Source organism: Ranitomeya variabilis, chromosome 4, assembly GCF_051348905.1.
Source record: "Ranitomeya variabilis isolate aRanVar5 chromosome 4, aRanVar5.hap1, whole genome shotgun sequence".
NCBI lineage: Eukaryota > Metazoa > Chordata > Amphibia > Anura > Dendrobatidae > Ranitomeya > Ranitomeya variabilis.
In genome coordinates this window covers 266,359,497-266,385,220 of record NC_135235.1, presented here as the reverse complement: position 1 = coordinate 266,385,220, position 25,724 = coordinate 266,359,497, and the positions used below count along the sequence as shown (strand labels likewise).

Below are 25,724 nucleotides of genomic sequence, written 5' to 3'. Positions count from 1 at the left end.
ATCAGGTCTAAATAACTGTTTAATAATGTATGCAGCTTATCTTGTAAAATATTGGGACAAATCTTCAACACTTCATCCAGGTACACATTTAAGCTAGATGTGGCATCGGGCATTAGCTTATTATTTTGCATCTGGTAGATATCGTTTTCATATATAAAAGGTGCTAATGTACCAAAAAAAAAAAAAAATGTTAGAAGTGTCACATTCATGTTTAGAATAGAATTGGTTTTAGCCAAACAGTATTTTTGTGAGAAATGTATAAGGCCGGGATCACACATACGCGAGATACGGGCGAGTCTCGCAGGTGAAAACCCAGCTCTGGCGCCGGCACTCCGGAGCGGAGCGTGCGGCTCCATGTATTGCTGTGCGGCTGCACGCTCCGCTCCGGAGTGCTGGCGTCAGAGCTGGGTTTTCACCTGCGAGACTCACCCGTATCTCACGTATGTGTGATCCCGGCCTTAAGCTGTAAATATTTGAGGGTGTTGTTGTCTCAGAGATACATTAGGTAAGAAAGTGAAATGTTTACTCTCATTGGTGTTGGTATTCTAATGTCACAGGTCTGGGGGGTAGGAGACCAAGAAGGGGCATTTTTGTCTATGTCCGTACTGGTTCTGATTCCAGCTATTTTTGTACTTTAGTGGATATTTAATATAAGAGACTATTGTAAGATGTAGATTTTTTGACATTAAAAGGTCATGCTGTGACCGGTAGGGCTGGTTCTCAGGGGTCTCATATTGTGATCTTTTTCTGGGGTCTCATACTGTGATCTTCAGCATGCTATACTTTACCAAACCCGATTCGACAGGAGTCACAAATCCCATAAACTGCGATGTGAATTAACACACAATCTTTACACGTTTCCACCTCGCCTTGAGATCTTCATCAGGCTTCATATTTCTTTCTTTATTGTGCTGCAAGCATTATGTAAAAAATAAAAAACATTCCATAATTGATTTTGATGAAAAACTTGTAACTAATTGATTCTGCAACTTCCGTGCCTGCAAGCTGCTTAATGCTTTCAGCCTGCACCCCGACAGCTGGCCCGTTAGTTCAGCCTACAGTTTCTCTAGCCTTCTCTCAAATCTAATCGAACTAGCAGAAGACAGAAAGGTCTGGAGAGGAGCCGAAAGATAGCAGGAGCGGCACTGGACAGCATTAAACAGCTTGTAATGGATACTGTTTACATGCATGCTGCAGCAGCACTTTGCAATTTAACCATATGAGAACTTGAGACGACTCCTGTATCCAAAAAGGAGCGGTATAGAGTAGTGGGAGCTTCTGTAACGCTCCAGGGAGCCTCCAGATTTCCGGGCTCCACCATGACAGTATATATAGCAAGTGTCCAAACCTGAAGACGTGAATCATCAATCATGGAGAATGCAAGTTATCTATTAAATGACTGTTTCACAATAGGTGGTAAAACATCGGATGACTCGTCAATGACCCGCTCGTAGGGAATTACGAGGTTATAAACCCACACGATCACGGGGAGGGAACTTTTACTAGTGTGGCTGGATGCATTTTATTGCAAAAGAGATTTTTTTTAAATAAAAGTATTAAATCATCTCACAAGACAGAAGCCATCAGAGAGAAGAGGCCGCATGTGTCGGTGCTATGGGGCCCCGGACGGGGAGGTTTAGAGGGTTGAAGAGCAGCTCAGCGGCACTTTTCTTTTTGGAAAAAGAGTCCCCAAATCCCCTCTGTGAAAGGAGCAGAAATGAGCATGCGCAATCGCCGCTGAATGCATGCGCACTACTGCTTCATTTGGGACCCTCATTCCCAGGAGTTGGACCCCCACTAATCAGACATTTTTTTATCTTGTGGAAATGTATTTAGTGGGAAGTAAGCTTAAAGAGAGCAATTTCCTGATAGCCCAGTACTAGACGGTCTTCTGCCTGCATATATGGGACGTGGGGGCAGCTCCTGGCATGGGGGGGTGTTTTTATATACAAGAAGTGGAAGGTGGGTCTGTCTCTCTATGGGAAGTGGCTCTTCCCGCTCCTCACCACTCCTGCTCTCCTGTCTGTCAAACAGGCATTAAACAGCGACAAGAGCAATGCATGCTTGGAAGAGAGGGGAAAAGGAAGTTCCAGCACCTATAGTGCTAGCAGAATGCTGATGGAAAGAAATCGCCTATTTGAATAAAAGTGGGAGGCAAATTTCAAAACATGAGAACCAGGACAGTTTCTGGTAGATGCACTAAAAGAAGAAGTTTTACCTTCTTGTGGAGGACAGGTCCACCTTTTCTACGGCTTTAGTATAAAAGGATGGGTTCTGTAAAAAACAAAAAACACTTATCAACTCATCTCAAAATGAAGGTGTTGTCCCATTTATATCAAGCATTTGTAGGGCGCACAAAGCCGTAATCTTGTGCTAGGACATGTAGTAGGTGTGTGCCGTAAATCACCAGCATTAATAGAAGATTATCCACACTGAAAGGAGCTGAGCTGCTGTGTGCATTAGGCGGAGCAGTAAATCTCCGCCACTGTGCAAACCTTTCACCTAGGCTGTGATTCTGCCTTCTGATGTCAGGTCGGAGCACAGCTGCACCGAGCGCTCGGCCCACCCAAAGAAAGGAAGCGGGCTCCATAACTGCAGTCTATAGAGCTGTCTCTGTCCTGCAGACCCCGCACTAACACTGGGTGTATACGCGGTAAAGAAGTCGTAAAATAGCATTCACTACATCTCCCTTATTACGGAAAACTCTCATGATCAAAGCCGTGGCGGATTATAGTCCCAGGCGGGTGAGTGGGATTATGCCGCACAAGTGGAAAATATGAGCGCGCTGTCTGTGCCTCGTGGGCACGAGATTAACACAAAAAAAAATCTCATGCACAATGCAATGAAAATATTCCCTGGGCTGCAACCACACGGTGACCGGGGCTGCAACATTTGGCACGCAACGAAAGTTTGTCACTGCAAGTGAAAGAGTCATGCTGCAACCGCAAGTGTCAGCGACAAGCAAGTCATAATAAAATTCGAAGCGCCTGGGCTTCTTACGACTTACTTGTCGCAGACGCAGTACCCTCGGGGGTCACAATGTCGCCCCATTCTGCGATGTTGGTTTGGTTGCAAGTGTCGCCCGAACCTTAGGTTAAGTTGGTGAGGATTTTATGCGCAGATTTTCCTGTAAAATCCACAGCATTGGTGGTAAATATGACACCAAACACCAGTTTGCAGCGCGTCAATTTCTTGCAGGTTTCAACCTTTGCAAAATCTGAATATAACACCTGCACATATAAGAAAAATCACCACCAAATACAGAAAGTGTGACTCTGCCCTTCATACCTAGGGCAGAGCAATTCTGGGTGTAAAATCCGCACGGATCTTACAGTACACACAGGTTTTAGGTTTGTACCAGACAAATCTCCGCTGCACATCGTTTCCGTTTCTCCACTTTTCTGGAGCATTTTCCTCCTTCTTCCTCCGTTTTCTTTCTAAGTTTTGCACCACTTTTTAAGTTATCTTTCTTTCTAAAGTTTTTTTTACCCCCTGGATAACTTTGCATATCCAGATGTTTTAGGCCGGTTCAGGAAATGCAGCTTTTATCATTTGCAGCATTTTTCGGATGATTCGCTCTTCACTTTACTCTCTGGAATGAGGTTTGTGGATGCGTTTTCCATTTGGTGCATTTTTGCGAACTTTTAATGGATTGGCGACTTTTGGCGCTTTATATTGGTAAAAATTGGTTGAAGGCAAAAATAACAAAATATTTTTTTTTATTTAATATGTCAAATCCCACAAGACAAAAAATAAAAAAGGATTTAAAATAAAATTGTAAAAAAAAATTAATCGGGCGCATTGAGTTTAGCTCAACTTGACAGGTTTTTATTTTTTTAATACATATTACGAATTTTGGACCAAAGCCGCCTTTTCACGATGAAACAAAACATACATGAGTTTTAGAGTCATGCTAAAAGGGGGCAATATGTAATAATCAAAATAATCCATACCAGTTACCAAAAGAAAACACTTTAACTGCACCAATTACCGTATATCTTTAGGAAAACTGTAGGTGGGAGTACATGGATTTGAAAAATTTCCTACAGACGACCTGAGAGCGCATTTATTTTTTCCTTTTTTTTTTTCCTATAGCAATTTATCCTTTATCCATCACCTGTGTTGTCCTATATCTGATAGATGAGAGACATGTAGAGAGAGAGACCGAAAACCAACAGCGGGGTGCAGCACTCTCTGTGAGCAGCAGGTGGCAGTGTAACCATTGCTATTTACTGAGCCAACAAACTCAGTCTCTCTAAACTTTTACAAACAGAACTTGGAAAAAAGTCCCGATCAAGTAATATATGTATATCATCTGATAATCCCCAGCAAATGTAAAAATACAATAATCACCCAGTTGCAGTGGTAACTGATCCAAAACCCCAATGCCTATTTTTGTGGGGAGTACAAAAAAAAGAAAAAAAATTATAATATATATATATATATATATATATATACACACATACAGTATATATATATACTGTATATATATGTATATATATGTGTGTGTATGTATGTATGTATATATATATACACACACACACACACATATACACATACATGTGCACCAGTATATATAATGATTAGCATGGATTTGTGCAAGACTATGTAATATTACAGAATGCAGACATGTCACTACATACAGCCCAACATACCAGCAATCTATCATACACATAGGGGCACATGCACACAAAATTGTATTGCTTACACTTTCTGCATCAGAATTGTTAAAAAAAAAAAAAGAAAAAGTGCATGACTATAAACTCGGTAGCAGTAGATTTTTTATACAATATAACAGATTTTTATGTTCTGTGTTAGGCTGCCGTCACACTAGCAGTATTTGGTCAGTATTTTACATCAGTATGTGTAAGCCAAAACCAGGAGTGGAACAATTAGAGGAAAAGTATAATAGAAACATATGCTCCACTTCTGCATTTATCACCCACTCCTGGTTTTGGCTTACACATACTGATGTAAAATACTGACCAAATACTGATAGTGTGATGGCAGCCTAAGGGTGGAAACAAAAACAACCCCTGACCTCCTAGTTGTCTACCGTGTGATATAAATGAGGGGTTTGTGCATATCCCACTTAGTGATACATTGTAACCCAGCAAAAGTGCATTACTTTGAGAACTGGCTATTATAACAGGAGCCCACCCTGTAATAAATGTCTGATAGTAAAAATGGGGTGAATGCGGGGTTCTGTCCGTGCGCTCCCCTTCTGCATATATCCCAGTACTTACACTGATTGGTATTACATAGTGTATATCTGCTATAATATAGTGTGTCTGATTATATATATTACCGTATATAATATATATAAGTTATAAGGTGAATATACTGTGTTTATCTTATTCTATACTATGCATGTTACCATATAATGCATATATGCTAAAAAAAAGGGATACATCTGGTAAGATAAATAGATAGATAGATAGATAGATAGATAGATAGAAAATATCTGTTATATACTGTATACATTTTATTAGAGTATCTGTTACATATGGTATGCACATTATATACAATATATATGCCACTATACAGTGTATATCAGTTGATTTGAACTGTATAGGTTTTATTCTATAGTGCATATATGCAATTACGTATATACAGTATATATGTTGTTATATAGTGTTTAGTGCTAAATATATACTGTATACCAGTCATTCTATAGTGTATATATGTTACACCTTGCAGATCTGCTATACACAGTGTGCTATGATGTAGAGTATATCTGTTACTATTTGTTATTATGAATGAATATATATATATATATATATATATATATACACACACACACACACATACATACAACACACACACATATACATACACAAACACGTGTAATTAGTAACAGAATGCATCAAATGATCACTTCCTACAATAAGGATCACAATGTAGAACAATTGCCCTGGGGCGCAGTGCTGATATTTGTGCACCCCGTTATCTGCGGTCACCCAGGGGTGCAGGTTAGTGACCCCAGGTGAGCAGAGGCAGAGAGGTGCCCGGCCTGCTGCTCCTCACACAATGCTCCTCACACAATGCTCAGCACCATCTGCTCAGCCGCCACGCCCCCTGCTGGCCTACCTGCCTGCTATCCCCCAAAAATCCCCTCTAATAAGCCCTAGGTGACCCCCCAAAACCTGCCCTCCGTCTCATAAGGTCCCACAGCACTAGCTCTGACACCCACCCCAGTCACCGGGGACCTGCAGCTCTCGGCTGCACAATTCCTGGGCTTATTTGCCCTCTTACTGCAAATTTGGGGGAAAGCTTTGTAAAATGTTGAAAATTTCAGCCCAAAAAGTATTGTGGGAGAGATGGAGGTGAAATCGTATTCCCAGAGACCCTCAGGTACAGGCACAAGGGCTTTGTTTCACCCAAAGATCTGTCTTTTTGTTAGGGCTTTGAATATTCAAATTGAAAGTATCGCGCAATCATTGATTGTCAAATCATTGGTTTCTGGAGTTTTTAAATAGATGGCATGGTGGGGAAAAAATCCAAACCTATATCTGTAGCCATAATACATTGGTGTTGTGGAGCCTCAGCCTCCATCGCAGCCGGGGGACTCGCTTCATTTAATGAACTTTGAAGAAATTACACTCTTCAGCCTTATTCTGCCTTTATAGAGAGGGAATCAGCTCCTTATACCCAGGGCTTTTGCAGCCTCACCCGGGGGGAACTTCTCTTTTAAAATTAAAAATTAAAAATCAGAGAAAAGAAAACAATTAATCTTCTCCAATGTCTGGTAAGTTGATTTTATTCTTATTTTGTGGCCCCTTTTTGGGGGGGAGGGGGGCAGAATTGCTTACTTTTGCTTCTTATATGCTGTACCTTTAAAAGAGAGGAGAGACTTCATTAATATGCAGATTGCTGCACAGAGGCTGAATGCTGCTTAAACATTTTGCATATTTACAAAAACAAGATACATTGTTGCACTCTGGACACTGCACTTTTTGGGATACTTTTTCTTGCAGATTTGGTAATGGGGGGACTGGAGTAAGGAGCACTGTGGCACTTGGTGGGGGGATTCGGGGGTGCTGGGGGCATTTTTCTGCAGGTGGGGGGGTTTCTGCATTGCAGCTGATTGCACTTTTTGCTGCATATTTTGCATTTTGCATGATTTAGTAGTAAGTGCTGGCAGGGCACAAGGCACATGGCCATTGTTCACACTGCACTGCAGGCACACTCCGGGATCGAGAAAATTCAATGACAAATCGACTCATTTTAGTGACATTGAACTTTAAAAAAAAAAAAATGAGATTAGAAATCGCACATTGTGGACCCCCCCTATCTCTGGGCGTTTCTGTTTCCCCTGTGGCTAGGACAAGTGATCAGGGGTTTGCAGTCAGATCCCCTCCTCCCTTCTCCTATCTGCACAAACAGAAGGGTCACGGACAAGTCCCTTTCCGCCGAGTTTTCCCCCCTCGGGACGAATCTCCCGTGTCCCCCCCCTGCTGCGATCGGGACTCGCCTGCGAGAAGCGCGCTGCTAGTCCGCCTGTCACCAGCAGGCGTCGCTGTCCCCGGGCGCTTTCCCCTTCGCTCCTCCGCTTATGTCCCTGCATCCCGCGGCTGCTGCAGCGCAGCTTTACCCCAGTGACCCCGGAGCTTGTACCAACTCCTCATACAGGAATATTCTGCATGCAAATAACCCACTCGTGTTTATGTACCCGCTATCTGTGGCCTCAGTGATAACACTCACATCTTAGGTCACGGCTTGCAGCAGTGATATATTGTAACAAGTCCATTGTTTGTAGATTCTAGACATTTTCTATTCTGCATATTATTATGAAATTAACAGAATTGTCAAATGCACTTTATTATTCGCACCATACAGTGTACACCCCCCCCTATATACAGTGTACACACCCCTATATACAGTACACACACCTATATACACAGTATACACACACCTATATACAGTATATACCCCTATATACAGTGTACACACCCCTATATACAGTATACACCCCCTATATATAGTGTACACACCCCTATATACAGTACACACCCCTATATACACAGTATACACACCCTATATACAGTACACACACCTATATACAGTATATACCCCATATACAGTGTGCACACCCCTATGTACAGTATACACACCCCTATGTACAGTGTACACACCCCTATATACAGTACACACACCTATATACACAGTATACACACCCTATATACAGTACACACACCTATATACAGTATATACCCCTATATACAGTGTACACACCCCCTATATATAGTGTACACACCCCTATATACAGTACACACCCCTATATACACAGTATACACACCCTATATACAGTACACACACCTATATACAGTATATACCCCATATACAGTGTGCACACCCCTATGTACAGTATACACACCCCTATGTACAGTGTACACACCCCTATATACAGTACACACACCTATATACAGTATATACCCCTATATACAGTGTACACACCCCTATATACAGTATACACACCCCTATATACAGTGTACACACCCTATATACAGTACACACACCTATTTACAGTATATACCCCTATATACAGTGTACACACCCCTATGTACAGTATACACACCCCTATATACAGTACACACACCTATATACAGTATATACCCCTACATACAGTGTACACACCCCTATATACAGTACACACACCCCTATATACAGTACACACACCTATATACAGTACACACACCTATATACAGTGTACACACCCCTATATACAGTGTACACACCCCTATATACAGTGTACACACCCCTATATACAGTATACACACCCCTATATACAGTATACACACCCCTATATACAGTACACACACCCTATATACAGTATATACCCCTATATACAGTATACACACCCCTATGTACAGTATACACACCCTTATACACAGTGTACACACCCCTATATACAGTACACACACCCTATACACAGTACACACACCTATATACAGTATATACCCCTATATACAGTGTACACACCCCTATATATAGTACACACCCCTCTATATAGTATACACCCCTCTATACAGTGCACACCCCTATATACAGTGTACACACCCCTATATACAGTACACACGCCCTATATACAGTGCACTGCCTGTATACTAGAGCACCTGCATGTATATAACACATGGAGAGAATGCAGAAAACATTCAGCAAACCCCTGGACATGCACCGATCATATACACCTCACACTGATCGTCTGCAGCACATCTAACGCTCCTCTGTGGGGCTGTAAACCTGCTGGGATCAGTTTATAGGCGGCGGTCCCCCAGCTGCATCCCCCCTATAGACCCCACAAATCCCTGATATGCATCATGTTCCTACAGACATCCTACTGCTGAGAATAATAGGATAGGCTGTATACAGGGTGAGGGGCAGCAGATAGGCTGTATACAGGGTGAGGGGCAGCAGATAGGCTGTATACAGGGTGAGGGGCAGCGGATAGGCTGTATACAGGGTGAGGGGCAGCAGATAGGCTGTATACAGGGTGAGGGGCAGCGGATAGGCTGAATATAGGGTGAGGGGCAGTGGATATGCTGAATATCAAGTGAGATCAGAGATATGCAGTATATAAGGAAAAGTCAGTGGATATGGTAGAGGTTGCGAATATGCAGGAGAGAGAGAGAGAAGGGATATGCTGTATATAAGGTAAGAACATTGGATATGCTGTTTATAAGGAGAGATCAGAAATCTGATATATTTAAGGGGATGTCAATGATACGCTGTATATACGGGTAGATCAGGGATAGGCTGTATATAACGGGACGTCAGGGATAGGCTGTACATAAGGGGTGGTCAGGGACAGGCTGTACATAAGGGGAGGTCAGGGACAGGCTGTACATAAGGGGAGGTCAGGGACAGGCTGTACATAAGGGGAGGTCAGGGACAGGCTGTACATAAGGGGAGGTCAGGGACAGGCTGTACATAAGGGGAGGTCAGGGACAGGCTGTACATAAGGGGAGGTCAGGGATACGCAGTATACAAGGGGAGGTCAGGGACAGGCTGTATACAAGGGGAGGTCAGGGATAGGCTGTATACAAGAGGTCAGGGATAGGCTGTACACAAGGGGAGGTCAGGGATAGGCTGTACACAAGGGGAGGTCAGGGATAGGCTGTACACAAGGGGAGGTCAGGGATAGGCTGTACACAAGGGGAGGTCAGGGATAGGCTGTACATAAGGGGAGGTCAGGGATAGGCTGTATACAAGGGGAGGTCAGGGATAGGCTGTATAAAAGGGGAGGTCAGGGATAGGCTGTATACAAGGGGAGGTCAGGGTTAGGCTGTATACAAGCGGAGGTCAGGGATAGGCTGTATACAAGGGGAGGTCAGGGATAGGCTGTATACAAGGGGAGGTCAGGGATAGGCTGCATACAAGGGGAGGTCAGGGACAGGCGGCATACAAGGGGAGGTCAGGGACAGGCGGCATACAAGGGGAGGTCAGGGACAGGCTGCATACAAGGGGAGGTCAGGGATAGGCTGCATACAAGGGGAGGTCAGGGATAGGCTGCATACAAGGGGAGGTCAGGGATAGGCTGCATACAAGGGGAGGTCAGGGATAGGCTGCATACAAGGGGAGGTCAGGGATAGGCTGCATACAAGGGGAGGTCAGGGATAGGCGGCATACAAGGGGAGGTCAGGGATAGGCGGCATACAAGGGGAGGTCAGGGATAGGCTGCATACAAGGGGAGGTCAGGGATAGGCTGCATACAAGGGGAGGTCAGGGATAGGCTGCATACAAGGGGAGGTCAGGGATAGGCTGCATACAAGGGGAGGTCAAGGATAGGCGGCATACAAGGGGAGGTCAGGGACAGGCTGTATACCCCATATACACAGGTTTGTCCTTTATCCTCCTCAGTACACAGCAGGCTGTATCCACACCAGGCAGAATATACTGTATACAGGCCGGGGCTTACTTCCGCACACACCTGGAGCCGGCGCCATTCCTGCCTCTGCCCCGGGTCCTCCGCCCTCAGACCCTGCACTTACCTGGCAGAGCCGGAACCGGTGCAGCCAGTGACCGTGCACGGACGTCGCCGCTTCCCCGGACCCTCCGCCCCCTGCCTCTTCTCTCTGCCCCGGACCCTCCGCTCCCTGCCTCTGCCCCGGACCCTCCGCTCCCTGCCTCTGCCCCGGACCCTCCGCTCCCTTCCCCGGACCCGGACCCTCCGCTCCCTGCCCCGGACCCTCCGCTCCCTGCCTCTGCCCCGGACCCTCCGCTCCCTGCCTCTGCCTCGGACCCTCCGCTCCCTGCCTCTTCCTTCCGTTCCCCGCCTCAGACCCCGCACTCACCTGCAGCCGCAGCGCCCGAACCGGTGCAGCCAGTGACCGTGCACTGCCGTCGCCCGCCCCGTTCGCCCCTTACCTCCGCTCCCGGGAGAGACCGTGGCGCCCTCTGTGGTAAAAAGCGCCGGGACTATCCGAGAGTGCAGGCGCCGTCCTGTGAAGCGGCTGCGCTCCATTTTGCCAATTAAAGGGTTAATGATAAATGTTTCCCTTTTTGTTGCAGACGGTGAATTGTTCGGTAATCAGTGATGTCTGTGCCGCTGACTAGAGGGGGAGCAGCCATACTGGCGAGGGGCGCCCCACGGTCCCTCCGTCCCCCTCACCGCGGACACGCAGCGTCTGGTGCCCGTACACACTGTCCGCGGCGTCCCCCATAGACATGTGAACGCTTTCCGGGGAATCTCGGGAGCCCCAATAGGCAGAGAAGAGATGAGCAAATCGATGAGACCCGAATTTGTTGTAATTTTTACACATTTGCTGAACTCATTGACTATAAATAATCTCACGTCACACAAATCACCTATGGCCACTGCCATACAAGAAATTGCATCAGCCAGAGAGGGCGCTCCTGAGCAGCTTCCCCATAATGCCTTGCGGCTGTCACATCAGGAAGAACTATCAGAGCCTGTATAAAAGCCCAGGAAGGGAATGCAGCAGCCATATTGTGGCGAATGGAGATAGCGAGAGGACGTCACAACTAAAGCCATAAAACACTGAATAAACACTATAGATGCTAATCACTGCTGTGCTGTCACACACTGGGTACCATCTATTTACCCACAGATATATATATATATATATATATATATATATATATATATATATATATATATATATATATATATATATTTAGAGACCAATTTGACAGCACTAAGACGGTGTTTGCATTTAATAACTGAAAATGGGTTGGATACAGTCCAAGGAGACCACAGAGTGTTACATACATCAGATCAGAGCAATTTGAGACTCGTCTGTACTTTTGATTCACGGATAATCAAATTTTTTGGGGAAAAATCAAAATATTTGATCATCTCTAATTTGGGGCAAGCCTTGTAGAAATTGGCCAACCTCTCTCTAATGTGGATGGGGGTCTTTTAAGCTTTTCATATTCACTAGTGATGAGCAAACGTGCTAGGATGAGGTGTTATCTGAGCATGCTCGGGTGCTAACCCAGGGTCTTTGGCATGCTTGAATATTACGTCAAAGCCCCCGCGGCTCCATCTCTCACATCTGTTCGACAACCAAAACATGCAGGGATTGCCTTTTAGGGACCTCTTTACAAATGATCCAGCCAGGTGATCAGCTGATCGCTATGGATCCTGTGCTGTTATTGTCGATGACAATATGTTGATGTTTATGTATGCATAAACTTCCATTCACCCATTGGAGGTCAAATCCTACTAATTCGCTGATGTATGGGGCAGCGGCGCACTGGAAATGCATTCTCATGTACAGCGCCATGGAAATAATGGTGCTATATAAATAATAATAATAATAATAGTACTGGTAGTGAACGGTATTGCACATATACACATGTATAGGAGATGCAATACCATTCACGGCCACTATGTGATGTTGAGAGCTGTGTCACATCCAGTGCATCGGAAGTGGAACAGCGCCATGCATTGTGTAGTGGCGATGATTGGTACTTCAGGCTTTCTCCCAAACATGTGCATAGGAGCCGCAGTACCGGTCACGGCCACTATGTGATGTTGAGAGTTGTGTCACATCCAGTGCATCAGAAGTGTAACAGCGCCATGCACTGTGTAGTGGCCATGATTGGTACTGCAGGCTTTGTCGCATACATGTGCATAGGAGCTGCAGTACCAGTCACAGCCACTACACAATTTATGCACTGATCAGCTGATTGTGGAGTGCCTGATAGTGATACGTTATCAATTTTAGAGGCCTAAAAAAGTCTAATATGCCCGGTATTCATCCAGATGCTTCCGGCCTGCTCTACACCGCCAGTGTGACCTGCTCAATGTTCTGAACACATTCCTAATTGGCTTTTCTTGTGATGCAAATTTTCATTTTCTTCCATTTCTTTTTCAGCTAAAGCGAAGGTGTACCAAGGGGTTAAAGTTAGGATGACAGTGAAAGAGATGTTGGAACAGCGGAGGGCGCTACAGGCAGAGAAGACCTCCTCAGTAAGTCTTCCATCCCCCATACCTGCAGTGCCGCCGCCATCAGACCATGACCCCAATGCTAATGCCGCCATCTGCAGCCCTAGACACACAGCAGCGCTATTTGCTTTTCTCACCTGTGTTAAGCCCCTGCCAGGTAGATGTAATTATTAATAGGGCAGGTTCCAGGAGAACAATGGCTTTGTGCTACATGCGAGTGCGGTTTAGGTTCTCCGCCTTCATATTAAGCTAATCTATCTACATACATTGTAAGGCCGTCTGGGAGCAGATATGTATTCCTGGGGGCTGGAGATTAATATCTGGATAGGTGGTGGAGCAAAGGTTTCATTAGCATTAGTCTACATGGTTTTTTCCCCCCATCTTAACCATCTATCACCTATCTGCTAGGACCCCACAAGTCTCAAGAACGGATCTGTGAAATGCCCCAATGTAACGGAGCTGTGCCCACGTACCGCCGATCTGTTCATTGTCTATGGGACATCCAGAGGTGGTCGAGTGCAGCACATGCGCAGGCAGGGCTCCAAGCCAACATTTCAAGGCTCCGGTCTCGAAATTAGTGGGGGTCCCATTGGTCAGACCCCAAGAGATCAAGTTATCATCTACCCTGCGATAACGTACATGGAGATAAGCATGATCCCAAGATGCCACCACCAATCTTATAGCTATAAAACTAGACTTTTTTTTTTTTTTTTTTTTAACGTCCGTCGGCTCAAGCCATGGTGACTTCATTGATGAACGATCTGTAGGAAGATGGATCTTGTGGAAGCCTAGGTAGGTCCATCAAGGTCTTCTCCACTTCATCTTGATACTTTCAAGCCATCAAGTTACTGGTCTTCTTCTCCTTGTTCCTTCTATTCTTCCGACCATGATGTCCTTCTCCAGTGATTGCTTTTTCCGTATGATATTAGACTATATCGGCCATCAGATTGGTCATTTATCATCAGGTCCTAAAAAGGTAGTAAGAGATAACTCATGGACCCACTGATGGAGGTTGGTTCTCGGCCCATCCACCATTTCCTAATGTGCGCCGATGCTCCAGTTATTGACTATAGCACTTCCAGGGATAGTCAAGTGCTATACAGATGAGCCCCATTCCCAGGATCATTTAGACCATCTGTTGGTGAACCTTCATTAGTAAGTTATCACCTACACTGTGGATAGGTTACCACTTTTCCAGGTTATTACTAACCTTTTAGGGCAGGAAATATGTTAATATAATAAAAATCACCATTACTGAACAATTGAGATCTCTGCTGCTCCAGCGCCATGTGTTCTGCATCGATGATGTCCATCTTTCATGTGACCATTCCAGCCAATTACTGGTCATGTGCCGCACTACAGACATTTAGTGATAAAAGCCATTACTGACGTTACTGTGGACACCGCTGAGGCTGCAGCGATCACCTACCAATAGTTTGTTAGCAAAGATCTGGTGATCGCTGCAGCCTCAGTGTTGAATCAACGGGAGACTGAAGTGGGGATCAGAGGTTTGTTTTTTTTAATTCTCTTTAAAAAAATAGCAATCCCTTTAATTTAGGCTAGGACTACATAGGATTTTTATGAGATTTTTAGTTTTGGGGGTTTCTGTTTTGCAAAAGAGCAATAAGGCAACTATTGAGTCTATGGAGCTCATCATACATCCTGTCTTCCTGAATCCCTATAGCGATAATATGGCTTCTTTTCTATAAACTGCTCCTCGTCTCTTCATGGGCAGATTCGGGGCTTGCAGGTTGGCCATCTGCACCTGAACGGGAGGGAATACAGGACACACAGCCCATGGATGGAGCAAACTCTAAAATAATATCATCTGATAGTAACTGAGAAACCACATCTGTCCAGGATGTCATATATTCACGATTTGTGTGCATTGCTCGTGTAGCACCAACATATTCCATATCCCTGCACACAAATTATCATTGTGCGCATTGGTTCTCATCCAGCTGGGGGATAACAATCCAAGTACAAAACTAAACTCAAATGTCATTGAAACCTTCTAGTGTGTATTTGTAGGAGAACATCTCGGGGAGAACATAGAAACTCCATTCAGATACATTCGCTTCCAAGACCCCAAAGCTGTAGGGTAAGGCTACATTCACACATGTGGGCGCTGACGGCAATGCACGGACAGGTCACGTCCGGTCCGAAACCTGGATGAGTGGATGTATTCTAAAATCTCTAACCCATAGGCCATTATTACAAGCTGCAGAACCACAACTCTCAGCATGGCCAATAAATCAGATGCTGAGGGTCAGGGACTTTCTGCCTCATCCTGTACCTTTTTTGTAGATGGACGATCATTGCCTTGACAAGTGTAATAACTAAAAGCGTCAATATTTATGTATTTTATTTATATAGTTCTTCATTTATTTATTTACTTATTTATGTTTGTTTTCATGGTTTCCATTTTATGGTTTTTTTATTATCATTATTATTGTGCTTTCATTAATAACACTTTTGAAGGGTTTTGCACTTAGAAATATTTGCTTTGGGAGCCGCCAGGTGGTAAATCATTAGCTCTTCCTGGTTCACAGCATTGAACCCTTGAACAATAAACCAGAATAAGCTGCTGGCAGTGAATGTACAGCTCAGCCTTCCTTCCCCTTCTATTGGCATCCCTGGGACACCTTAGTCCCTTTAAACATTAACACCTTCCATGCTGGAATTGCTAGTCTTACCACCCCTATGCATCTATTACCTCCTTTATGTAGGTATTATCTCCTGTGCATGGGGAATCTAAGGCAAGGTGCAACCACAAGACCCGTGGCTTTATGATTTCCCTACCTAGAAATGAAATAAATGGTAAAAGTTGGGGGTTTTATGAAGAACAGAAATAGATCTTAATATGACAGATAATTCTAATAATCCACTGTAAGCAGGTTTCTTTGTTTCCATATACATTGAATACTCTTGCTACGTTGTATCTGTTATCTGTCACCTGCAGATACAATGTTACCACCACAATATATACAATATGCATGGAAAGGAAACAATGGATGCATCTCCATAAACAACACGGATGAATTAAATATGAACTTACCCCCAATGTCTTCTCTATCTTATCTAATCCAAAATAATTTTTTTCTGCAGGAGTCCAGACAGAACAAAATGCAGGTTTCTCATACAATCCTTCCTCCTCCTCATTCTTCTTCAGGTTGGTGGTTTTTTTTTTTGTTTTTTTAAATCTATAAAAAAAAAAAGTTACAAAATCATGACAAAGCCACAGGGAATTCTTCATAGATGGCAGGATTAAAGCTCAGGGGCTCGACTTAAGATCTACTCAATCATTCCTCCGACCAATAGGATATAAGGATTGCAGATGAGAAGGTGAAAACCATGTAAGGGGTTATTTTGTGACATATTTGATTGGGGACCTACAATATGACTCTTTAAACCCTGCAAACTGGTTTCTTTGTTGCAGAGGAGAGATTAAATCTGGACGTTCTATATCCCAGGTTTATGGGGCTGCTGCTTTATTCCCATGCTGATCCTCATTTCAGATAAGGGGGTTTTGTTTTGTTAGATTATCTTGGGAGATTGCTAGGAGCTGGAGAAGAATGGAAATGGCTAGGAAGGTCAACCCAAGTCATGAAGGACCTGAGCATCACCTCTGTGGCTAATACTGTAGCTGATAGAAAGACACATTGATATTGTATCATCTGATCCTTGAAACATTCTAATGGAAGTATCTAAGATTCCAGATAAGAACAATGAGCTTTTATTACAGGTGTCTGCTGACCACTCATGGCCAAGATCAAAATATGAAGGCTGTTGTTGAAGGCAAACAAGATTATGCAAAAGATTTTGTTCATGTTTGATATGCAAATCTGCCATTGTATAGGTGAAACTAACCTTGGTCTTGTGTCCTAATCCTAGACATGATAAGTGCATACGAACCTACACCCTGTGTACCCAGTTACCAAGAGACCAGGCAGCCTCCAATCTATGGTGCCCAAGAGTTAAGTCTCGTGGATGCCTACCTTCACCCCGAACCTCTCACCGACTCCAGCTTTAACATATTCCAGAACCAGTCTTTGTGCTTCCAGGAAGAAGCCTTCCAGCCATCTCCGGTCTTCTGCCAGAACATGGTAACTTTCATTCTTATTTTCCTCCTTCCATATAATGTAACACGTGAAGAACATTATAGACGTTTCTCCAAGTTTCTAAAGTTTCTCCACTGGTCAATGTGTCTTGTTAGATGACCACTTCAAGGAATTGTTTAATTTATGGACACATGGAATCAGTTTCTTTTCCAACCTTTAATAACTTCAGCATTTCCAATAATTTCAGTTTTCTTTCAACCCACCTAAGACAACATCTGGTCATATTCTCTAGCATTATACACACAGTATAGGCCATTTATCATATTCGCCTTTGCACGTTTTACAAAATTTGGTATGAAGACTTTTTCAAGGCACTGTAATTGCGTATTAAATGGAGTAAAAAAATAATATATATGGTGAAGGCACTTAAGACAAAGCTGGGACCCTTATCCTAAATGCCTTCACCATATGTAGTAATTTTTTATTCCATTTAATATATAATTTTTTAGCACTTACAGAGCCTTGAAAAAGTCTTCATACCCCGTGAACTTTTCCACATTTTTTCACCTATTTCCCGAAAAGTTAAATGTATTTTATTGGGATTCTATGTGATATGTCTACATAAGGTAGCGAGTATTTGTGAAGCGTAAAGGAATTGATACAGGGTTTTTTTCTAATTATTTTAAAATTATAAATCTGAAAATTGAGATGTGCATTTGTTTTCAGCCCCCGTGATTTCATATGTAGGACCACCTTTCGCTGTTATAACTGCTGCAGTCTTTTGGGGTCTGTCTCTACCAGGTTTACACATCTAGAGGTGACATTTTGCCCCTTCTTCTTTGCACACTCGCTCTCGATCAGTGACATTGGATGGAGACGTCTGTAATCAGCAATTTTCACATCTTGTCACAGATTCTCTGGGATTTGGGTCTGGACTGTGACTGGGCCGTTCACACACAGGAATATGCTTTGATCTAAACCCTCCATTTTAGCTCTGGCAGGATGTTTAGGGTCGTTGTCCTGCTGGAAGGAAGGCCCCAGTCTCAAGTATCCTGCAGCCTCTAACAGGTTTTCCTCCAGTATTGTCTTGTATTTAGCTCCATCCATCTTCCCATCAAATCTGACGAGCTTCCCTGCCCCTGCTGAAGAAAAGTCTCTCCACAGCATGATGCTTCCACCACCATGTCTCACGGTGGGGATGGTGTTTTCAGGGTAATGTGCAGTGTTAGTTTTTCGCCACACATAGCATTTTGCATTTAGAACAAAAAGTTTTCCTTTGGTCTCATTTGGCCAGAATCTTCTTTCACATGCTCACTGTGTCCCATACTTCGGTTTTTACAAACTGCAAAGGGACGTATGGCGTTAAAAAATAGCTTTCTTCTTGTCACACTTCCATAAAGGGCAGATTTGTGAGGTATATGACTAATAGTTGTCCTGTGGACAGATTCTCTGAGCTTTGGATCTCTGCAGCTTCTCCAGAGTGACCATGGGCCTCTTGGCTGCTTTTCTAATTAGTGCTCTCCTTGCTTGGGATGTAAGTTTAGGTGGACGGCAACGTCTTGGTAGGTTTGCAGTTGTGCCATACTCCTCCCTTTTTTGGATGATGGATTGAACAGTGCTCAGTGGGATGTTCAGAGCTTGGGCTATTTTTGATAACCTAACCCTGCTTTACTCTTCTCCACAACTTTATCTCTGACCTGTCTGGTGGGCTCTTTGGTTTTCATGATGCTGTTTGATCCCTAATGTTCTCACACAAACTTCTGAGGCCTTCACAGAACAGCTGTGGTTATACTGAGAAGAAAGTACACCCAGGTGGACTCAATGTACTAATTATGTGACTCCTGGAGATGATTGGTCACTCAAGATTTATTTTAGGGGTATCAGACCAGATGGGGCTGAATACAAATGCACCTCACAGTTTTCAGATTAATATTTTGTAAAATATTTAGAAAACAATGTATCATTTCCTTCACACTTCAGAAACACTTGCTACTTAGTGTTGGTATCACAGAAAATCCCAATAAAATACATTGAAGTTTGTGGGTGTAATGTGAAAAAATGTGGAAAGTTCCCGGGATATGAATACTTTTTTAAAGCACTATATACCAAAATGTAAAAATGAGGAGAAATGGGCGTGTGAATAACACTTTGGCATGGAGTATGACAAAGAGTTGCATGTAAATGTTTGGGCACCCCTGGTCAAAATGTTACTGTGATTGTGAACAGTTAAGCAAGTTGAAGATTAAATAATCTCTAAAAGGCCTAAAGTTACAGATGACACATTCCCTTTAGGCAAAAAAAAATAAAATTTAAATCTTTTACATTTTAAAAATTACAAAAAAGAAAATAGGCCAATACAAAAGTTTGGGCACCCTGCATGGTTAGTACCTAGCAGCACCCCCTTTCTGAAAGTATCACAGCTTGTAAATGCTTTTTGTAGCCAGACAAGAGTCTTTCGTTCTTTTTTTGAGGGATTTTTTTCCATTCTTCCTTGGAGAATTCCTCCAGTTCTGTGAGATTGCTGGGCGTCTTGCTTCCTCTGCTCTTTTGAGGTCTAGTCACAGATTTTCAATGATGTTCAGATCAGGGGACTGTGAGGGCCATTGTAAAACCTTTATCTTGCACCTTTTGAGGACGTCCATTGTGGATTTTGACGTGTGTTTAGGGTCATTATCCATTTGTAGCAGCCATCCTCTTCCTCTTTTCACTTTCAGCTTTTTTACAGATGGGGTTATGTTTGCATCAATAATTAGTTGAAATTTCAGTTAATCCATTCTTCCCTCTACCTGTGAAATGTTCCCCCTTGCCATTGGCAGCAACGCAATCACAAGGCATGATTGATCCACCTAATGTTTAATGGTTGGTGATATGTTCTTTCCCTGAAATTCTGTGCCTTTTTCTCCACACATACCTTTGAACATTTGTGGCCAAAGAGTTCTATTTTATCCTCATCGGTCCACGGGATTTGTTTCCAAAATGCATCAGGCTTGTTTAGATATTCTTTTGCATACTTCCAACACTGAATTTTATGGTGAGGACGCAGGAGAGGTTTTCTCCTAATGACTCTTCCATGAAGGCCATATTTGTGCCGGTTTCTCTGGTAAATCTTTCTGAAGGTCTTTTGCAGTCAAGCAGGGGTTCTGATTTGCCTCTCTAGCAATCCTATAAGCATATCTCACTGAACTGTTGCTTGGTCTTCCAGACCTTCTCTTGACCTCCACTGTTCCTGGTAACTGCCATTTCTTAATTAGATTTTGAACTGAGAAAAAGACAACTTAAAAAACACTTTTGTGTTATAGCCTTCTCCTACTTTGTGGGCCTCCACCATCTTCATTCTCAGAGTGCCAGGCAGCTACTTAGAAGAACCCAGGGCTGCTGATTTTAGCACAATGATAGAGGAGGCTGGGTTTTTATAAAGCTGCGAAATTTGCATCACCTGGGCTTTCCTAACAATGATGGTGAACAAGCCACAACCCTAACAGGGTAATTAAGGTCTGAAACCTCACTCAAAGCTACCTGAGCACACAAATCTCCAAGGGTGCCCAAACTTTGCATAGTATACTTTAACATGTAAAAAATTGACAATTTTTTTTTTGCTTAAAATACAAAGGAAATGTGTCATTTTTAATTTTAGCCCTTTAGAGATCATTTCTTCTTCAACTTGCTTAACACTTCACAATAACAATAATTGTGATTGATAACACCTCTATATACAGTAGATAACACAGGATCCACCGTTCACAATAGGTGATATCACAGCTCACCTCCTCCTCCTCCTGTACAATGACTGATAACACCTCTATATACAGTAGATAACACAGGATCCACCATTCACAATAGGGGATGTCACAGCTCACCTCCTCCTGTACAATGACTGATAACTCCTCTATATACAGTAGATTACACAGGATCCATCATTCACAATAGGTGATATCACAGCTCACCTCCTCCTCCTGTACGATGACTGATAATACCTTTATATACAGTAGATAACACAGGATCCACCATATTGTGATATCACAGCTCATCTCCTCCTCCTGTACAATGACTGATAACACCTCTATATACAGTAGATAACACAGGATCCACCATTCACAATAGGTGATGTCACAGCTCACCTCCTCCTCCTGCTGTACAATGACTGATAACACCTCTATATACAGTAGATAACACAGGATCCACCATTCACAATAGGTGATGTCACAGCTCACCCCCTCCTGTACAATGACTGATAACACCTCTATATACAGTAGATAACACAGGATCCACCATTCACAATAGGTGATGTCACAGCTCACCTCCTCCTCCTGTACAATGACTGATAACACCTCTATATACAGTAGATAACACAGGATCCACCATTCACAATAGGTGATGTCACAGCTCACCTCCTCCTCCTTTGCACAGATGGCAGAGCATGCCCACCACACCATCTCATAGAAATGTTTCATAATTACTTCTCAACTGAATACAATGATAATCTGGGTGCTCAGGTTAATTCCCAAACCCAGATGACAGTCGAGAGATTGTCCAAAATTATACTGAAAATATATTAAAAAAATGTATTTCAAATATCTTTAATAACTTCTTTTAATTCCTATAATGTTTATTATGCTCTGCCATGACCCAGAAGTTTAGAAAATTATCTGACTTTATAAAAAAAAGAAAAGAAAACTAAATTAGGAAAAAGACAATGTTTTAATAAACAAAATAAAATAAAGAAAATAAATAAATATGGATGATATATTTCCTCGCAAATTGTGCATCTGCTTCTATTCTCCAATGCATTCTCATAAGACTGTGTCACGGTGATGAATATCATTTGTATCATTTTTCTTCCAGACTCCAGAATCGCCGTCAGATTCATCCGAAATGTCCAACTCTTTTGAATACTCTCCAAGTTACCAGGGCCTGGAGTTTGTTCCCCAGAGCTACAGTTCTCCTTCCCACCAGGACAACAGGAGCTGTGCATACGCCAACATGGATTACCCGAGCTGCCAGCACGAGGAGAACGCCGCCACGTTCTGTTACTGCGCTTATTGCTGCTCCGCGGACTATCAGGAGCCAGTGACCCCCCAGGATTCCTGCGCGTACCCCAATACTGACTACTTGGGATATCTGACGTCGGAGGAGGATTTCCTTACAAGAGAACTCAACATCTATAACATGTACAGCTAACGAGGGACTGGACCTTTACAAATTAACCTTTGCCCGGTGATACATTAATTACAAAGTATCCAATTCATGCAAACTCTTGTATCGCAGTGATAGAACGTCGGCCCCTTCTCATACACAAACGCATTAATGCAACAGTGAGAGACAAATATTGTATGAAGCCTCCAGATTCCCAAAATATTGATCCGATTCATCATCCATGGGATGTGCTGGAAAATACAGTCTGATCCGTGGTGGCCGCACCGAGCAATTTGCAGGACTTTAAGGGGTCGTCCAGTAAGGAAAGTTATCACCCATCCATGGGATGAATGATAGATCTGTGGGGGTCCGGCACCGACCAGCAGAATAGGGCATTGGATGGATTCCTACGAAGCTTAAAGGGCTTGTCCAGGACTTTTCTAAAAGAATCTAAGGCTATGTTCACACGTTTTATAATAATAATCTTTATTTTATAATATTAATTTTGCTGCCTATTTTTTCCTCTTGAGCATGCTGATAAAGTTTCATGCATAAAAAAAACATAATGCAACTTCCGGAGGTTTTTGCACCAAAAATGCAGCAAAACCTGATATCTGCGGTTTTTTTTTCAGCGTTTTTGCGCTTACCTATTGCTTTCTATGGGTGAAAAAAAAGCTGAAAGAAGCGACATGCTGCAGTTTGGAAAAACACAACAGTTTTCCAATTCAATTGGAAAATTGAAATTTCTGACAAACGCAGGTTAAAATTTGCAGGAAAAATAAATTAGCATCTAATTTAGCTCCAGCACTTCAGTGGTCCTGGCCACTCCTGCCGTCACGACTTCATAGCCACCTATGATATGACCGCTGCAGCCAATCATTGGCCTCAGCACTGATGATCACTTCACCAGTGATTGTCTTCAGTAGTCACATGAATGATGGACATGATGTCACGACTACAAATCCAGTGGTAACAACCGAAGTGGCGCAGCTGGACGGCAGGGGGGTTTAGTGGATAAGTAATGATTTTTATTTTATTTTTTTATTATTTTATTATTTTTTTTAATCCCAGACAATCCCTTTAATGTTTGTGCAATCTAGGAAATAAAATAAATTGCATTTTATTTTAATTAAATGCATGTATTTTGGGATAAAAGTCATTTTTGCATTTGGGTTTCAGCACCTTTTTGCACCGTTCTATGGCCTCTGTGTTGCACTGTCTAACTCTAAGTTAACTGAGATTCTGTCGGTAAACTCATTCTGACTGGGAGTTGTAGTCTTTTTTATTAATCTTTTTCTGAGCTCCTCTCAGCTTCTTTATGACTTCATAAAAGTTGAGCTGAACTTTGGTGACATAAATCAAGTGAAAAGAGCTCAGCAGAGAGTACATATGAGTTATAAACTTTTTTATCAGAAAGAGCTCACTGACAGATTCTTAGTTAACCCATTCTGTAGCCAGCAATAATTTTTATTCTTATTTTTAATTCCAAATCTATGGATTTAAGTAAAGATATCATATTTGTATCCATAGCTAGTACACTCATTGCCGTTACCTATTCTAACAAGGAAACTTTTATACCTTTTTCGAGTCTGTTCTCGCTCCTCCTGAGCATTGAATGTATATAGTCATACATATAAAAGCAATTGCACTGTGCCAAGTCTTACCGCCAGTAACAAATCAACACTACATATTGCCAGTATGTTACTCTTTTATTTAATTCACGTATTTCTCTTGCCCAAACTCCAAACAGGTTCCCACGAGTACAGCCGGCAGAACCGGAGCTTTGGGGACAAGATTCCTTGAATTCCATGATTGTCCTTACTTGAGTCTTTTTTTAAATTATTTGAGGCTGCCCTTTCAGGGTGGGGATTTAGAACAAAATCTATAAAGAGGATTGAAAAGCCAAATAAGTAATTGTAAAAAAAAAACAAAAAACATTTTTTGATACAAAATGTCAATGACAGCCGAAAAGAGAAAATTTATTTTTACTATTATGACATACTAATCAACGCTATGAATGTTATAATTGCAAGGTGTCTGCCTCCTTTTTATACGTTTTTATACATTTTTATGTAGTTTTTTGTATTGTTTATAGTGAATTATGAACAAAACAGACTTTTTCTAATAAATGTACGGTATATATTTTGTAACAAATGATGTTTCGTTTTATTTCGTCTGACCTCCTTTTAAGCCTGTTTCCAAAATCTAGTTCAAAATCTTCTGCAGAAATGTGACATAAAGTTGATTCGGTGACATGTATGTACATGAGGAGTTACACAATTTCCAGCCATTATATGACTGGTATCTTGCATTTTCACCAGTTTCCCAGCTCTATCTCTAATTTTCAGTTGTCTCTTAGCTTGTGGGTAGAGACTAGCAACTATGATATCTCCCATACACAGCACACACACACATTAGTAATTCCGGATCTCCTGTCTCTATGTAACAAGAACCACCAGCAGCATGGAGGAGATTATACAGCAGTATTGAGCAGTGTAGCTGTGACTCCAGCTTTAAATTGAGATAAACACTTACTAGAAAGCAGTAGTACTAGCATTGTAGCTGTGACTTCAGCACTGATTAGACATTAGGGATTCCTGATCTCCTGTCTCTATGTAGCAAGTGGTCAGAACCACCAGCAGCACGGAGAAGATTGAAGGGAGTCTGTCACCCCCAAAATTGTATATGAGCTGCAGCCACCGGCATCAGGGGCTTATCTACAGCATTCTGTAATGCTGTAGATAAGCCCCCAATGTAACCGATGCCCTGTTGAGGGCAGAGCAAAGTACTGCAGTGCGCAGGTGCCGGGCCTCTCTGACCTTTCCCGAAGCCTGCGCACTCCAGTACTTTGCTCTGCCCTCAACAGGGCAGACAAAGTACGCCTGCGCTGGAGCCACGGCAAGAAGACAAGAAGAGAAGGTCATAGTATGAAGACAGGAGGGGGTGACAGATTCCCTTTAAACAGCAATACTGAGCACTGCAGCTGTGACTCCAGCTCCCAGATGAGATAAACACTAGAATGCAACAGATACTAACATTGTAGCTGTGACTCCAGCACTGATGTGAGATACACATACTAGAAAGAAGTACCTGTCCGTGTTTCTTTGTGCCTCTTT

General features: G+C 42.7%; 1 protein-coding gene and 1 long non-coding RNA gene across 5 annotated transcripts; one reads left to right on the top strand and one right to left on the bottom strand.

The window, feature by feature from the left end:
- Positions 1–457: 457 nt before the first annotated feature.
- LOC143764356 (uncharacterized) lies at positions 458–11,428 on the bottom strand. Its single transcript, XR_013213166.1, has 3 exons — positions 11,295–11,428; positions 2,219–2,274; positions 458–911 (listed from the first exon to the last, which is right to left on the bottom strand). It is a non-coding gene; the product is annotated as an uncharacterized LOC143764356 (long non-coding RNA).
- Positions 6,402–24,756, top strand: POU2AF3 (POU class 2 homeobox associating factor 3). Of its 4 annotated transcripts, none has more exons than XM_077249816.1 (5): positions 6,402–6,748; positions 13,344–13,438; positions 16,523–16,586; positions 17,309–17,520; positions 22,318–24,756. In XM_077249816.1, exons 1-5 carry the CDS (start codon positions 6,742–6,744, stop codon positions 22,651–22,653), a joined length of 714 nt encoding a protein of 237 aa, XP_077105931.1. In that variant the 5' UTR covers positions 6,402–6,741; the 3' UTR covers positions 22,654–24,756. The 4 variants fall into 4 exon arrangements, with proteins under 4 accessions (XP_077105931.1, XP_077105932.1, XP_077105934.1 ...); XM_077249817.1 differs by lacking the exon at positions 6,402–6,748 and adding an exon at positions 9,621–9,654; XM_077249819.1 differs by lacking the exons at positions 6,402–6,748; positions 13,344–13,438 and adding an exon at positions 13,451–14,206.
- Positions 24,757–25,724: the final 968 nt, after the last annotated feature.